The 16,381-nt window shown below is 37.4% G+C and overlaps 2 protein-coding genes across 7 annotated transcripts in view; one reads left to right on the top strand and one right to left on the bottom strand.

Annotated features, from left to right (window-relative positions):
• The window catches only part of PARG (poly(ADP-ribose) glycohydrolase), a 216,280-nt gene extending 210,376 nt beyond the window's left edge, over positions 1-5,904 (bottom strand). For 3 of the 6 annotated variants that reach the window (XM_045841860.1, XM_045841861.1, XM_045841859.1), the window contains exon 1: positions 5,433-5,867. In XM_045841860.1, the coding sequence (XP_045697816.1) occupies positions 5,433-5,652 (220 nt within the window). In that variant the 5' untranslated portion in view covers positions 5,653-5,867. Of the gene's footprint in view, positions 1-5,432 lie in introns of all 6 variants that reach the window. The other 3 variants (XM_045841863.1, XM_045841862.1, XM_045841864.1) reach the window with 3 other exon arrangements.
• Positions 5,905-5,980: 76 nt separating this feature from the next.
• The window catches only part of LOC123820863 (mitochondrial import inner membrane translocase subunit Tim23), a 29,898-nt gene continuing 19,497 nt past the window's right edge, over positions 5,981-16,381 (top strand). Inside the window, exons 1-2 of the mRNA XM_045841870.1 lie at positions 5,981-6,222; positions 8,566-8,624. Coding sequence (XP_045697826.1) covers positions 6,117-6,222; positions 8,566-8,624 — 165 coding nt within the window. The 5' untranslated portion in view covers positions 5,981-6,116. The remainder of the gene's footprint in view (positions 6,223-8,565; positions 8,625-16,381) is intronic.

Genomic DNA, 16,381 nt, shown 5'->3' with positions numbered 1-16,381 from the left:
AAGGGTCTCACATTCCTTATTTGTAAACATGCAAATTAATAGTATCTCTCCTAGGATTACAAAAAAGTGTTAAAATTCACACTCAGAGCTGTAATTCCATAAATCAAATCTAGGAAGCTCCCATGTAGCCTGAAGGGCAAATCTGAAGGGGCAAGAAACAGTTCATTGGTAGAAATCAGCAAGAAAGCTATTGATCTAGGTCAGTGGTTCTCAAACTATCTAAATCATCAGGAGGCTGCTAATAAATGGATCCCAGGGACACACTCAGACCTACAGAATCAGAATCTATATGTGTAATGATGGAGGTGTGAGGGGAGCTAGAATTTATATTTTTTTCAAAGTGATTTTGATGATCAACTAGGTTGGAGAACTATTGGCCAACAACCAGAACTATTCAAACAGGAAAAGTTGAAAAGTGAGTCATTATAGACTACACAATCGTAGGAGAAGTTAAAGGTAACACTAAGTTTTAAACTTAAGAGACTCAAAAGATCATGACAGCACTAAATGTGAAATATAAGAAAACTGGGTTTAGGGGGAAAATATGATTAGGTCAATTCTGAACTATTAACTTTGAGATGCCAATGAGATAACTACATAGAAATGAGCAGCAGAGAGATGCTCTATGCTGAGCATCTCTCTCAGCAGAGAGAGATGCAACAAAAACAAATGCAAGCCACAATTTCTAAAGCATTAGAAATACTTTCAAAAGTATTTTGCTTTCAAAATTTAACGTATTTCATGAGGGTTAAATGTATATAATATTTTAGTAAGAAAAAACAAAAAAATCTTCAACAGTCTCAACTACTGTCTAAATTACAGTGTAAGAATCTAGGCATCTTCAATCATAGACTCATTCTAATCTACCTAAGTCCCCTCAAACACAATAACATGAGCAAAACTGATGCTGTTCCAAATAAATAAACAGCTTACTTATCCCTGTAATTGAGTGCCACATAATTTGTACCTCCCACAAAATACTAACATTCCAACTATTAAAAATCAATTCAGCATTTTAAAATAGCTCCTTTCAAAAAATTATATGTATACATATCCATATATATATATTTGATGTTTCTTGTTAAAGACCACTACTTTAGTGATTTAATTAACTTAGTACTTTTACAGCAAATCAGTCTTCAGAAAAAAATTAGTTTCAGTCAGAAGGTAGTAAAAAATGAATCATTTCATTCTGAGACTTTCCTACAGTTCCACCTTCTCTATTTAATTTCATTATGTCAAATGCAGCAGATATAGAAAATACTCAAATTAAAAACCAGCAGTGAGCAAGAAAAATTCCCTTTTTTGAGTCAGTGTATAATTTAAAACACCCTTTTCCATAAATATAAGGATTAAATGGTATGCAATGGCTAGGTTCCTATAATACATATGAATATGATGACAAGTCTATGGAACCTAGACTGCCTACACTGTTTCATTTAAAAACAAAAAACAAAACAAAACTATGAAGTGTTCTAGTGCAGTTGAAGGACAGGGCTCTCTCCTGAAACTGAGGGGAGCTAGAATAGGGGAGCACTGAGCCTGTGTTCCCTCACTTCAGGCTTCCTATTGTCATTCCTGAAACCTAAGAACAGGATGAAGAAGAACCAACAGGTGAAGAACTAATATTTCCTACTAATAAAACATTCCTCAGTCCTTCTGAGGAACCCAGAAAAAGGTCTGCCTACTTCTCTTTCCAATACCACTACTTCTGGCTTCTAAAGATTTTTTTTGCCACACATCACAGGATTGTTTCAGTTTTACCTAATTCCTGAAGTAAACATAAAATGATGCTTCCCAGGTTTCCTGGGAGCTCCTTCCTTTTAACTAGAAATAATCACAGCAAACAAAAAGGGAAGCAATGGGAGTTGATGAAAAAGATATAAGATCTGGAGTCAAACAATATTTTAGATTGCAAATTTTGCTAAGCCACTTAGAAGTAATTCATTTCTTTGAGCCTCTCTTTTCTCGCCTATAAAGTGTGATTAACAATACCTACTTCCAAATGAATGGATCAAAAAACTATGGTACACTTACACAATGGAATTCTATGCAGCAGAAAGAAAGAAGGAGCTCCTACCCTTTGCAACAGCTTGGATGGAGCTGGAAAGCATTATGCTAAAGTAAGCGAAACAAGCCAGGCAGTGAAAGACAAATACCATATGATCTCTCCTTTAACAGGAACCTAAACAACAAAACAAAGAAACAAGCAAAATATAACCAAAGACACTGAAATAGAGAACAGGCTGACAGTGACCACAGGGGAGAGAAGAGGGAATTTCAGGGAACAATGGGAAGGGTTTACGGGAACAAATTTAAAGGACACATGGACAAAAACTAGGGGGAGGGTGGTAATGGGAGGGAAGTGGGGAGGGTTGGGAGTGGGCTGGACTGGGAGTAAAAGGGAGAAAACTGTACTTGAACAATAATTAAAATTTTTTAAAAATACCTACTTCCAAGGCTTATGTAGATCAATGAGAGAAAATATTAAGTATTCAGTCTTACAGAGCAGAAACTCAACAAATGCATTATTCTCTTCCAACACCTACACACAACATCTTTTTCACTGAAATCAGTAGTTACCCAACTTCATTATGACTTCACACCATTTACACATAATCTCATCAGTAACATCATTCAGTAGCATATTTCAATATTCAATAAGCAAATCATTTAATTGCTACAGACACAGGCAAAAGGCACAACACCTGTAAAATTCATCTGCATATCATAGGAGCGAACATCCACAAAAAGTTTTTCTTCCAGCAGCAAGATAAGGTATGGGAAGGAAGGATGTGGTGAGAACAAAGAGCAATGGAGACAGTGGGAGAGTTTCTGAGATAAGAAAAGAGGTCTGAAGATGCTTTTGACAGCACTAAGGAATACGGGACAAGCCAGCTCCAGTCCCTCATTCACCAACCACTGACATACACTTGGATCATCTCTGGAGTGGGGAGAGAAACTCTAGGTAGTTATAACACGAAGAATAAGGGAGCTTCCACAACACAATTGAGCAAATCCTTCCCTGTCAGAATGCAAATCGCATGCTAGGTTCTGCCTATATGTAGATATCCAAATTTCAATCAATATAAGAAATGTGCTTAAAAGATAATACAAAATTTAAGATACTGAAAAAAAATCTACTTTCTTATTCTACCTACTCCTACTAGAAAAACTATACATAAAAATTTTATATTCAAAGTTCCTGAAAAAAATTCCAAAATTTGAAGCAGTAGTTTTTTATATATTTAGACTTTGAACATTTTGTTAACTGGTGCCCTGTGCCAGGTATACTGAAAACATTTACAAACATAGTACAGCCAAAGTATTAATTTGGTTCCTCTTCTGCAGAAAATCAGAAGTTCCAACCAGCTAGGATTAACTGCCCCCTACCACTGCAACTAACTTCTCCTTTATCTGCAAATAAAGTTAATGGAACCACAAATTAGCTCATCATATAAGTCAGACAATACCTGGAAGTCACCCTCAGTTTCACTTTCTCTCCACTTTCCTTCACCAAGTACTCTGAAATCTATATCCAAAATCTTAAACTCCTCCTTTCCTCTTCATCTTCAAAATAGCACCAACATTAAAAGAACAGGTACATCATTTATCAGACAACAGCACTTATTTCTTGCAACTGGTCTCTGTGTCTACAGTCTTCACTTTCTCTGCGTTTTACAAACTACAAATGACAGCATAAGAATGCATCATACACAGTAAGGGTATTATTTCATGAAACATTTGTTATAAATACAGCATATTTACTTAATTACATATATTTCTTACTCTATGTACAAAGCAAAATTTAAAGTATTAGTTAGAAAAGACTGCCTAAGCAATCTTTTCTAAAATACTAACCAAATATCCCCCTTTGTAAAAGATTTTTAGTGGCTCCCCATTAGCCATAGAACAAAGCCCAAATGCCCTGAGATGGCACTCGAGTTTGTCTTGAGTTAGTTCTTGCTCCCCTTCCCAGTGTCCGACATTAATGTCATTCTGCACTCCAGTCCTACACCTTTTACACATGCTATTGAGTGCTCATATTTATTCTCTCTTGGATTTATACAGCAAACTCTGCTCATCCTCTAATACTTAGTTTAGATCTGCACCCCATTGCCTCAATCCTGAGAGAAATAAGTGTACACAATTTACCAGAGGGCTGCCTGACCTCCTTTTTGAAATGCTGTATTCCTTGCATGACATAACAAAAGCCAGGCTTTCCTCCTATCTCTCCAGCTGCTTCTCTTCAGTCTACTCTTAAATGGTAGTGCTCTTTAGGAGCAGAAACTTTAGGTTTCTGTCCTAGGTCACTTTTATGTTCTCTACATTCTACTTCCATAGCATCAATTACGTTTATGCCAAAAATCCCAAACCTTCATTTACAGCACAGATATACTTCTTAGGAGTACAAACCCACATAACCCACTTTCTACTAAATGGAACCACTTCTCCCCTTCCCTGTTGCCCTCAGCTAAGTGTAAACCATCTTTATTTCCCACTTAGAGTAACTTTTAACGACTCTTGGGCCTGCGCTTCTTTCAATCCATTCTTTATTTTTCACACTCCAGGCACAGGGACCTTTATCCCCACCCCTAAAAAAGATTATATATACATATGTTCAAGTCACTCCCTTACTAAAAGCCCTTTAATTGCTTCTCATTGCCCTTAGGTATAAAGTGCAAAACCTACAAGTCCCAGTGTGATCTGATCTTTGCCTATCTCTTTCAGTCTCATATCTCACTACTACACTTTGACAGTATGCATCAGCTGCACTTTGGGAATACTTCCTTGCTTCCTCTTCATCTAGCTCCCTCATCATTCTTCAGTACTCAGATTAAACATCTCTTCTTCTGGGAGAGTACCTTTGGTATTGGATTGAATTTAAGTACTCCTACCATCTATCAAAACATCCATTAACCTTTATCATGTTGACTTTTGTAACTGTCTATCTCCCTTGATAAATTTTAGGGTGTTAAGGCAGAGGCCAACTGATTCCTGTTCAACTCTGCACACCCGAGTCAAGTACAGTGCCAGGTAAGTCTAACAGCTCTGGAGTCAGGGAACCAGAATCTGAATTGAGGGAAGATGTACCTTCCTTTCAATACATAGGCTGAAGCTTCACATACTCAATTAGACTTCCTTTAACGACTACGAGAGTTTCTCAAACCCTAGTAAAACAAAACGGTGGAGTCTTCTGCCCTTTTCTGCCCTGTGACTGCTCCTCAGGGTTTCTCACACCACCAATCCCAACAGGGAAAATGTAGCCCCATTGCCCCTACAGTGGCCTTGGTGGCTCTCAAAGGGGCCCTCAGAGTGGTGCACACTAGACCAGACGGAGTCTGGATCCTTGGAGTCCCTGGATCCTTACACAGAGACCAAAAAGAGGTTTGGGCCGAGGCGAAGGAAAAGATCTTTATTTCCCCACGTACCAAGCGAGGTGGAGCGGCCTCTGTGCGGTCCCGCCCACCCCGAGACGCAGCCAGACGAGGAGTGTGGGACCCTGAACTGCAGAGGAGTGTCCTTAGGGTCGAGGGTGCGCCTCTGCCTGCGGGGTAAGCTCCGGGCGTCCGAGGCGGCCTGCGGAGAAGTTGCAGAGGCACCCCAGCGGGGTCGCTTGGTGAAGGGCTCACAGCCGGGGCCCGCATTCATGCTGGGACCCGCACCGCACAGTCCCCGGGCTGGCCCGGGCGGAGAGCTTCATTCACTAACCCTGAGGGACGGACTGCACCTCCTTCTCGGTGCCTCCAGGCACCATTCCCTCTCTGCTGCTGCCTGCTTCTGCAGTTGCTGCTCCGCCGGCTTCCAGAGCCTGGCTCTACCCAATCGCCTGTCCTGTCTTCCCTCTTCCACAGGTGACCCGCCTTCCTTAGGATACACCGCCCTGGTACTGGCTACGCTCACTTTTCCTCTACCGGAAAACTGCCGTTAGGTGCATCCGGCTTCCGGGCAATACAAAGTCGCAAAGCGGAAGGGTGGGGCCTACCGGACACCGGCGCCGGAAGGTCAGCGTGTGAAGGAGTCTGTAGTAACGTGAGTCCAACTACCTGCTGCTCTCAAGGAGCAACAGCAGGACGTCCCCGGTCTGAGGTAGAAGCGCAGTTTGCTGCGAGACCATGGAGGGCGGCGGGGGAAGCGGCAACAAAACCACAGGGGGCTTGGCCGGCTTTTTCGGAGCGGGCGCACCTGGTTACTCGCACGCGGATTTGGCCGGCGTTCCGCGTAAGTATCGGGGGCATCGTGCGAACGTTTCTGATTATTGAAGACTGCGCCAGGCCTGCAGCGTGTCTTTTCATTTTTGTTGATGTTCACAGTCTACAGTATCAGCAGTGCGGTTAGTGTGTGTCGCTGCCGCTTTTTCAAGATTGAACGAGTTCTTGGAGCTATGGATCCCCGAGAACTCTTCGTGACTAACCTGAACTTAGGAAATGTTGTATCTTTTCTTGTTTTTATACTCGAACTTTGGGCCTTATTTTCCCTCCCATACATTTCCTTATGTGTTGGGCTGTGTGCTTAACCCTAAATTAAGAGGAGAGCCCAGCTCTGCAGGTAAATGTATTCCAAGTAGCGATCCTGTAGAAAACATTTTAGCAGAAAGCCACATATTCTCAACCACAAAGTAGCCGTCATGTCAAAACACTCAATAATAAGTGTAGGCGAGAAAGAAATACGAGCCGAGACAACTGTAGGAGCTGGGAAGTGAGCTGCACTTTAAATTTAAAGGTCACTTATATACATTAAGAAACAATTTTAGGAGAGGCATTATGCAAGAGGATGCAGAAGCACGAATATGCCCTTGCCCTCTTCTCAGTTCTCTGAATATGTATGCCAAGTTTTTCGGACTTCGTAGGAATTCGACTGGATGACTATAACTCGGATTTAAAAAGATAGTAGGAACTTGGTGGAGGATAAGCGCTTTATAATTTTTTTCTTTTTTGAGAATTCTTGTATTATTTCTCTAGGTCCTTAACGCTCAAGAACGAAAAAGCCCTTTCAAATTCCTTGTGTCAAAACATTCTAGAATAGTTTATACATAATAGGACTTAGGAGCTCTGCGTTTTGCAACACAGAGGGCACTGCCTTAACATGGTAAACATTGTTACATTAATTTAAGATTTGAAGGCAAAATAAGTGATGGAGGGGTGAAAGCCATTCATTGAACACCTACAATGAGTTGATGACTTTTATGGGTGTAGAGCCACAGCACTTAAATTATTTTAAAAACATGGCTGCTGCTTTCATGAAGTTTACATCCTATTGAAATGAGCCAAGCAACAAATAAAAACATTTCAGTTAATGATAAGTATGTGTAAAGGCAGTAAAACGGGATCATGAGATTTTGTTCAGAGCCGGAAGCCATTTTAGAATGGGTCAAGGAAAGACCATCTCAGGGGCTTTGACATTGAGGTGTGATCGGAATGCAATACAAATGCCTGTGAGGGGACAAATACACCAGTGAAAATGTTTAGTACCAATGTCCTGAGAAAAAAATAAACTTGGCATGTTAGAGGAACAACCATTAGGTGTGTGTGTGATTTGCAAGAGAGTTGGAGTGATAGGAGCTAATGAGATCGGAGGGGGCGAGGAATGGCAGCTAATGTGGTGTTTTGTAAACCATGGTAAGGAATTTGGATTTGACTGCAAGCGTAAATGGCTGCTATTCAGGCTGATTTCCTTTTCTTAAGAAATCACTTTAATTCCTAGGTAGTAAGTAAATATAGTTGGGTAGGAGATCCTTATTGTAGTTTAGGTGAGATTTTAATGGTTGGACTAGGATAGTAGCAATAAAGGTGGTGATAAGTAATAGTGCAAGATAGCTACTGAATGTAGAATTAATAGGACTTCCAGTTAATGAGAAGACTAGAGTTATGCATAATGCATAGATTTGTGAACAATCAACTGAGATACAATAGGATCCAAAGATTAATTTTAAAGTGTGAGAAAGTTGATTTTCCTTGATAGATTTTTTTAACTTCAATTAGTGGGGCTCAAATCTGGCCCTCTTAAGTTTCCATTTTCTATTTCCATGACCCCCATCCCTGTGGTGATGGCTCAAGAATTCTCTATCCTGCCATAGTAAATAAATTCTGTTCAGCAACTGTTAACACTAAGATCTGAAGAAACTGCCATGAGATATTTATACACAATACATAACACAAACACTGTGTTTCCCATGAAATTAATTGGTCTCTTGTCAGTCTTATTTTGCAGTTTGTTCAGTTAGCAAGCATTCTTGTAGCAAAGTAGAAAGAAATTAGCTTTATAGTTGACCTGGGCTCTGCTTCCTGATACTTTGTTCATTTGATACACGTTACTGCCTGTATCATCTTTCTGTGAGAACCTGAGTCACCATTGCAAGATGTAAGTTGAGACTGAAGACAGCAGAAGGAGGCTGCCCCAAAACTGCCAGACAAGAAGGATAAGCGTAAAGAAGTGGGAGAAAATTTCACATTCAGTGAGTCTATAAATCAAAATGGCAAAAAATGAAACAAAAGTAGAGTTAATGCTAAGTGAAATAACTTTAAAATTTTTTGTTGTGGCATGATACTTTGTTTTTTTCTCTAGTGACTGGTATGAATCCTCTCTCACCTTACTTAAATGTGGATCCACGGTATCTTGTGCAGGTAAGATTAAGACTAGTTTTTTTATGATTTGACTAGTTAGGTACTTACCATTAGAAAAAAAATTTTATGCCAGGTATTTATGCTACCCTAACCTGTGATACGTACTTTTGGAGGTATCAAGTCTTGAGTCCCTGTTCACCCTTTTTTTCTCACAAACCCTAGGGATTTGACTTGTAACTCTCCTGGACACTAGGTGATTAAATTTCTTTAAGTGTTGTGTTCACTGTTACTAAATATATTTGTACAACTATCACCACCTACTCTATCGCCCTTTCATTTAGTATAACTGAAACTACAGTAGCCCTATCCTTACCACAGTTTCCCTTTCCATGGATTTAGTTACCCATTGTGAACACACTGAAAATATGAAATGGAAAATTCCAGAAATAAACAATTCATAAATTTTAATAGGTATGCCCATTCTGAGTAGTGTAATGAAATCTCCCCCTCTATCCTGCCCAGGATGTCATTCATTTGTTCAGCCGATCCACACCGTATATACTACCCTCCCAACATAGCCTTCTCCATTATCAGAGGGAGAGAAAGAGAGACCCACCATGTTAACATAACTTATTTCAGTATATTGTTATAATTGTTCTATTATTAGTTACTGCTGTTAAACTCTTACCGTGCCTAATTTATAAATTAAACTATTATATGTGTATAGGAGAAAACATAAGCCATACAGAATTCAGTTTTGTTCATGGTTTCAGGCATCCACTAGCAATCTTGGAACATATCACCACAGATAAGGGAGGACTACTGTACCCATTACAAAATAGCTCCTCATTATGCCCTCCCTCCAACCCCTGATAACCTGTTGCTGATTTTGTATACTCTAAGTACCTCAAATAAATAGAATCATATATTTCTCTTTTCGTGACTGGCTTATTTTATTTAGCATAATGTCCTTAAGGTTCATCTGTATTGTGGCATGTGTCAAAATAAGGCTTCCTTTTAAAGGGCAATAACATTCCGTTGGATAATACTGCATTTTGCTTTTCCAGTCATCTGTCCATGGACACTTGGATTGTTTCCATGTTTTAACTATTGTAAATAATGCTGCTGTAAACATAGGTGTACAAATTAAATGCTTGTTTCAGACCCTCCTTTCAGTTTTTTTTGGTTATATAGCAGAAGTGGAATTGCTGGGTCACATGGTAATTCTGGTTAGTTTTTGTTTTTTTGAGGAATTGCCATATTTGTTCCACAGCAACTGTCCTATTTTGCCACCAACAGTACGCAAGGGCTCCAATTTCTCCACATCCTCATCGATATTTGTTATTTTCCAGGTTGTTGGTTTTTTTTTTTTAAATCATAGCTATTCTAATGGGTATGAGGTAGTAACTCATAGTTTTGATTTGCATTCCCTATTGATTAGTGATGTTAGCCATCTTTTTTAGCCCCTTTTTTTTTGCCATTTATATATATATTTGGAGAAATATCTATTCAAGTCTTTTGTCCATATTTGAATTGATTCCTTTTTGGTTGAGTTCTCTATATATTCTGAGTATTAACCCTTTATCAAATGCGTGATTTGAAAATATTTTCTTCTATTCTGTAGATTGCTGTTTTATTCCATTGTTACTGTCTTTTGATACACAAAATTTTAAAATGAATATGAAGGCCAATTTTTTTTTTTTTTTGGTTCCCTGTGCTTTTGGTGTCATAGCCCAGGTATCATTGCCAAATCCAATGTCGTGAAGCTTGTCCTCTATTTTCTTCTAAGAGTTCTATAGTTTTAAATCTTACATGTACCATATTTTGCTGTGTATAATGTGTACTTTTTGCCCACATTTTTGAGAGGAAAATAAGGATGTGCATTATATTTGGCTAGTACTAATTCCATATCTGTATAAATGTTTTTAATTCTTTTATATGCATCTGTGTTAAAAGTGTAACTCTAGAAAGCAATGACAACATCCATGTGCAAAATAATACCCTGGAATATGATAATGGGTTTTGTTTCAAATATAAATAAATAAATAATTTAATTAAAATATTAAATCAAAAGATTTTTTTCCTAAAAAATTGGACAAAAGAAGTGGGAGCACATTCAGTATACACAGCAAAATACAGTAATTCTTAGATATATTTTGAGTTAATTTTTGTATACAGTGTTACATAAGGATCCAGCTTCACTTTTTTATGTGGATATTGTTTTGTCTTTTCCTCATGAAATCATTTTGACACTCATTGGAAATCATTTGCCTATATATGTAAGGTTTTATTTCTGGGCTCTTACTCTGTTTCATTGGTCTATATGCCTGTCTGTATGCTAATACCACACTGTTTTGGTTACTATAAATTTGTAGTAAGTTTTGATACCAAACAGTTGTGAGTCCACCATATTGGTTTGTTTTCTTTTTGTTTGTTTTTCAGTGTTGTTTTGGCTGTTAGGGTTTCACTGAGATTCTGAATGAATTTTAGGATGAGTTTTCCTATTTCTACAAAACATTTATATTTTGATAGGCATGTCATTGAGTCTGTCAGTTGCTTTAGGTAGCATTGACAGTGTTAAGTCTTCCAGTCTATGAACATGAGATGTGTTTTATTTATGACTTTAATAAGTACTTTATATTTTATTTTATAATGAATAGAATTGTTTTCATAATTTTTTCTTCCAGTTGTTCATTGTTAGTAGGTAGAAATGCATCTGACTTTTCTGTGACTTTGTATCCTGCTTCTTTGCTGAATTCATTTACTAGTTCTAACAGGTTTCTTCATTTAGTCTTTAGGATTTTCTACATGTAAGATCATATCTGTGAAGAAAGAAAATACTACTTCCTTTCCAATTTGGATGCCTTTATTTTTCCTTGCCTGATTGCTCTGACTAAAACATCTAGTACTACTATGTTGAATGGAAGTAGCAAAAAATGGGCATCCTTGCCTTGTTACTGATTTAGAGGAAAACCTTTCAGTCTTTCACCTTTGAATATGATGTTCACTGTGGCTTTTCCCTATGTTTTTTATCCTATTGAGGTGGTTTCTTTCTCTTCCTAGTTTGTTGAGTGTTTTGATGACAAAAGTGTGTTGGATTTTGTCAAGTGCTTTTTCTGTATCAGTTGAGGTGGTTGTGTGTTTTTTTTCTTCATTCTTATTAATGTGGTATAATAACATTGATCAATATTTATGTGTTGGACCATCCTGCATTCCAGGAATAAATCCCACTTAGTTGTGGTATATAATTCTTATAACATGCTGCTGAATTTGGTTTCCTAGTATTTTGTTGAGAATTTTGCATCAGTGTTTATAAAAGGGATGTTGGTCTGTAGTTCTCTTGTAGTGTCTTGGTCTGACTTTGTTATCAGGGTAATGCTGGTCTCATACAAAGGGTTATGAAGTGTTCTAGGTATTTTCCTGCACTTCAGTGTTTTGGAAAAGTTTGAGAAAGATTGTTGCTCATTTTTAAATGTTTGGTAGAATTCGCCATTTGAGGCTGTCAGGTCCAGGACTTTGCTTTACTTTGTTAGACTTTTTTATTATTACTGATTCAATCGCCTTACTGGTTACAGATCTATTAGGATTTTCTATTTTTTGATGATTTTGTGTATCTCAGAAATTGTGTATTTCATCAAGGTCATCCCAGTACTTATGATGTTCTCACCTTCATTTCTGACTTTGGTAATTGGGGTCTCTTCTTTTTTTTCCTGGTCCATCTAGCTAAAGGTGTTTTAAAGAACCAACTTAGAGTTTCATCGATTTTCTATTTCTTATTCTCTATCTTATTTATCCCTGCACTGATGTTTTTTTAAAGATTTTATTTATTTATTTATTTATTTATTTATTTATTTTTAGAGAGAGAGGAAGGGAAGGAGAAAGAGAAGAAGAAAAATACCAGTGTGTGGTTGTCTCTCATGGGACCTGGCCCGCAACCCAGGCGTGTGCCCTGACTGGGAATTGAACCAGCTACCCTTTAGTTTGCAGCCTGCGCTCAGTCCGCTGAGCTACACCAGCCCACTCTTTATGATGTTCTTCATTAGCTAGCACTGGGTTTGTTTTTTTCTTTTTCTAGTTCTTTAAGTTGTAAAATTAGATGGTTGGTTTTAGATTTTTTTTTAACGGAAGCATTTATAACTATAAATTTTCCTCTTGAGTACCCTTTTTGAATGTTATGAGTTTTAGTATGTTGTGTTTCCTCTTTTCATTTACCTCTATAGTATTTCCTAATTTCCCTTTTTATTTCTTCTTTGTGCTGTTGACTAAAGGGTTAATTTTCACAAATTTGTAAATTTTTCTGTTTTACTTCTGTTATTGATTTCTAACTCACTCTGTTGTTGTTGAAGAAGATACTTTTTATTTTATCTTTTATATCTTTTGAGACAATTTGTGGCCTAATGTATGGTCTGTCTTGGAAAATGTACCACATGCATTTAGAAAAATGTATTGAGTATAGTGTATGTCTCTTAGATCTAGTAGATTTATCATGTTAAATCCTATATCTCCTTATCTTCTATCTGATTATAATGGATGCTATTACTGGGGGTGAACTGTTGACATCTCCAATTATTATTGTAGAACTTTCTGCCTACCTTTAATTCTGTCACGTTTTACTTAATATATTGTGATGATCCATTATTAGGTAAGTAAATGTTTATAATTGTTATATCTTCTTGCTGTATTAAACCTTTTGTTAATACAATGTGTACAACCTTGTCTCTTGGAACCTTTTTTTATTTAAAGTGTATATTTTCTGATATTATAATATCTATCCTACTCTCTTTCAGTTGTTATTTACATAGAATATCTTCCATTCTTTGACTTTGATCTTTTTGTGTCTTTGGATCTAAAGTAAATATCTTATAGACAGCACATAGTTGGATCTTTTTTTTTTTTTAATCCAGTGTGCCATTCCCTATCCCTTGGTTAGAGAGTTAATCCATTTACATTTTCTTTTTTTTTTTTTTTTAACCTTACTCGAGGACATTTTTTCATCACTTTTAGAGAGAAAGGAAGGGAAAGGAACATCGATGCAAAAGAGAAGCATTGACTGGTTGTCCTCCTGTAAGCACCCGGACCAGAAATCTTAGGTGCCTGGGAATCAGGGATCAACCTGTAACCGAGGTATGTGCCCTGACTGGGAATTGAACCCACAACCTTTTGGCTGTGGGACAACACTCCAACCAACTGTGCCACACTCCCCAGGGCTCCATTTTTAAAGGGATTGCTGGTAAAGAGAGACTTTTGTCATTTTGCTATTTTCAATATGCCTTTTTAAAAGATTTTTGTCCCTTCTCTGGCTGGTGTGGCTCAGTGGATCACTAGTTTGATTCCCAGTCTAAGGCACATGCCTGGGTTGCTGGCCACGTCCCTAGTAGGGGTGTGAGAGAGGCACCCACACATGATGTTTCTTTGCTTCTCTGTCTCCCTCCTTTTCCTCTCTCAATGAATGAATGAATGAATGAAATCTTTATTAAAAAACCTTTTTTTCCTCATTTCCTTTATTACTATCTTTAGTGTTTACTTGGTTTTTTTTTTTTGTAGTGAAATACTTGTTTTCTTTCTCATTCCTTTGTGTATATTCTATAGTTATATTTTTTGTGGTTACCATGGAGATTATATTTAACATCATAAAGTTACAACTAATTTGAATTTATACAAGCTTAACTTCACAAACATAAAAAAATGCTGCTTTGTTATAGTTCTGTCTCTGCCACCTTTTGATTGTTGTCACAGAATTGTGTCTTACTACATTGTGTGCCCAAAAACATACCTGATAATTCTTTAAAATGCTTTTTTCTCTAAAATTGTGTAGAAAACAAGATGTGGAGTTAAAAAACAAAGTCGTAATGATACTTTTATAATTGCCCTACATATTTACATTTACTGAGATTGTTCTCTCTCCATAAAGCTTTGAGTTACTGTCCAGTGTTCTTTCATTTGCAGTGTTCTTTCAGTTCTTGCAGGACTCCCTCGATCATATCTTTCAGGACAGGTCTAGTGGTCATGGACTCCCTCAGCTTTTGTTTACTTGGTAATGTCTTAATGTCTCTCTCAATGTTGAAGGACAGTTCTAATACATACAACATTCTTGGTTAGCTTTCTTTTTCCTCTTAGCACTTTAAATGTATATGCTCATAGCCTTGTGGCCCTTATCATTTCTCTTGAGAAATCTGCTGGTAACTTTATTGAGGATCCACTATAAGTGGTGAGTTGGTCATCTTACTACTTTCGGGATTCTCTTCTTGTCTTTGGTTTTAAAAGTTTGATTTTGATATGCCTCAGTGTGGGTCTCTGAAATTATCTTGATGTTCATTGAGCTCCTGGGATGTTCATATTTATCTCTCTTAGAGCTCCCTTAATACAATTGTTTTTAAAGTTTTTGCCTGGTAGATTTTCTACCAGGTTGCTTTCAGGGACATATCTCTTGATTTTTTTTCCCCTTTGAATGGGCCATGCTTTCCTATTTCTTCTGTATCCCTTGGATTTTTTTTTGTTGTTGTTGAAAACTAAGCACTCTGGAAATCAGATTCCTTTCCCCAAGTTTTGCCTTTTTTGTTGTTACTGCGTTGGGGTTGGATGGGGTGGGAATACATTTTTATTACAGGCTGTATCTGTTTCAAAGAACCAGCTTGAGGCATGAACTTAAGCCCTTCTCAGTTCTTTTGTAAGCCTGTACTTTTTTTTCTGGGCATATCACTTTTTAATTTTCACTGTATATGCAGTTCCTTTTGAATACCCTAGTTTTAATGTCTGGCTCCCAGAAGAAGAAAAAGCAAACTCAAAGGGGAAACAACCAAGGGACTAATTCTTCTTTAAATCCCCTGGAAGTCAGCGGCAGGTGGGGCATGTAATGAAAATGGCTGCCCTGTTTGTGCCTCCATGATCACAAGCAACAGTCAGTGGTCAGTGCACAAGTTAAAAGTTTGTTTTTAAAAACAACAAGTAATTAATTTAAATATCATTCCAGTAAAAATAGTGAGTGATTTGTTACAAAGCTATAAGAAACCATTAATAGTAAGTTAAACATAAATGAGGAGGTATAGCATGGGAATCTTTTTAAATGAAATCTAGAACCAAATCTTTACATATTAAAAAAAGTGTGTAATTACTGTAGTTTACTTTATTAGATGAGATTATTAACATTATTCAGAAGTCTGTAGATATAATAGTGGTCAGGTGAACACAAACATTTGAAATTAGGGTTATACATGTAAAGATTTACACATTGGCTTCAGCATTCTTTTTTTGCTTTGCTTTGGTTTGTTTGGTTGGTTGGTTGGCTTTTGTTTTATTAGGATACTGACCTAAACTGATCAAGAAAGTTCAGAAAGTTTTGTTGGAAATCTCAGGAACTGAATGTTGATTTATCATTTGAAATATCAATAATTTCCTGAAAAGAAACTATATGATCACCTCAAAAGATGCAGGAAAGCATTTGACAAAATTAAACATTCCTTTGTAGTTAAAAAACAAAACAAAACAGTAAACTAGGAATAGAAGGGGACGGTTTCCCTCCTTCACTCCCCTCCACCCTGCACACCCTCTCCTACCCACATTCCCTCCTTTTAGTTCATGTCCATGTGTCATACTTGTAAGTTCTTTAGCTACTACATTTCTTATACTTTTCTTACGCTCCCCATTTATTTTCTACCTACCATCTATGCTACTTATTCTCTGTACCTTTTCCCCCTCTCTCCTCCTCCCACTTCCATATTGCTAACCCTCCATGTGGTCTCCATTTCTGTGGTTCTGTTCCTGTTCTAGTTGTTTGCTTAGTTTTTCTTTTTCTCTTAGGTGTGGTTGTTAATAATTGT

This window comes from Phyllostomus hastatus, unplaced genomic scaffold (genome assembly GCF_019186645.2).
Source record: "Phyllostomus hastatus isolate PE091 unplaced genomic scaffold, TTU_PhHast_1.1 phas_contig_38, whole genome shotgun sequence".
NCBI classification, from domain to species: domain Eukaryota; kingdom Metazoa; phylum Chordata; class Mammalia; order Chiroptera; family Phyllostomidae; genus Phyllostomus; species Phyllostomus hastatus.
This window is presented reverse-complemented; position numbering and strand designations above follow the sequence as displayed.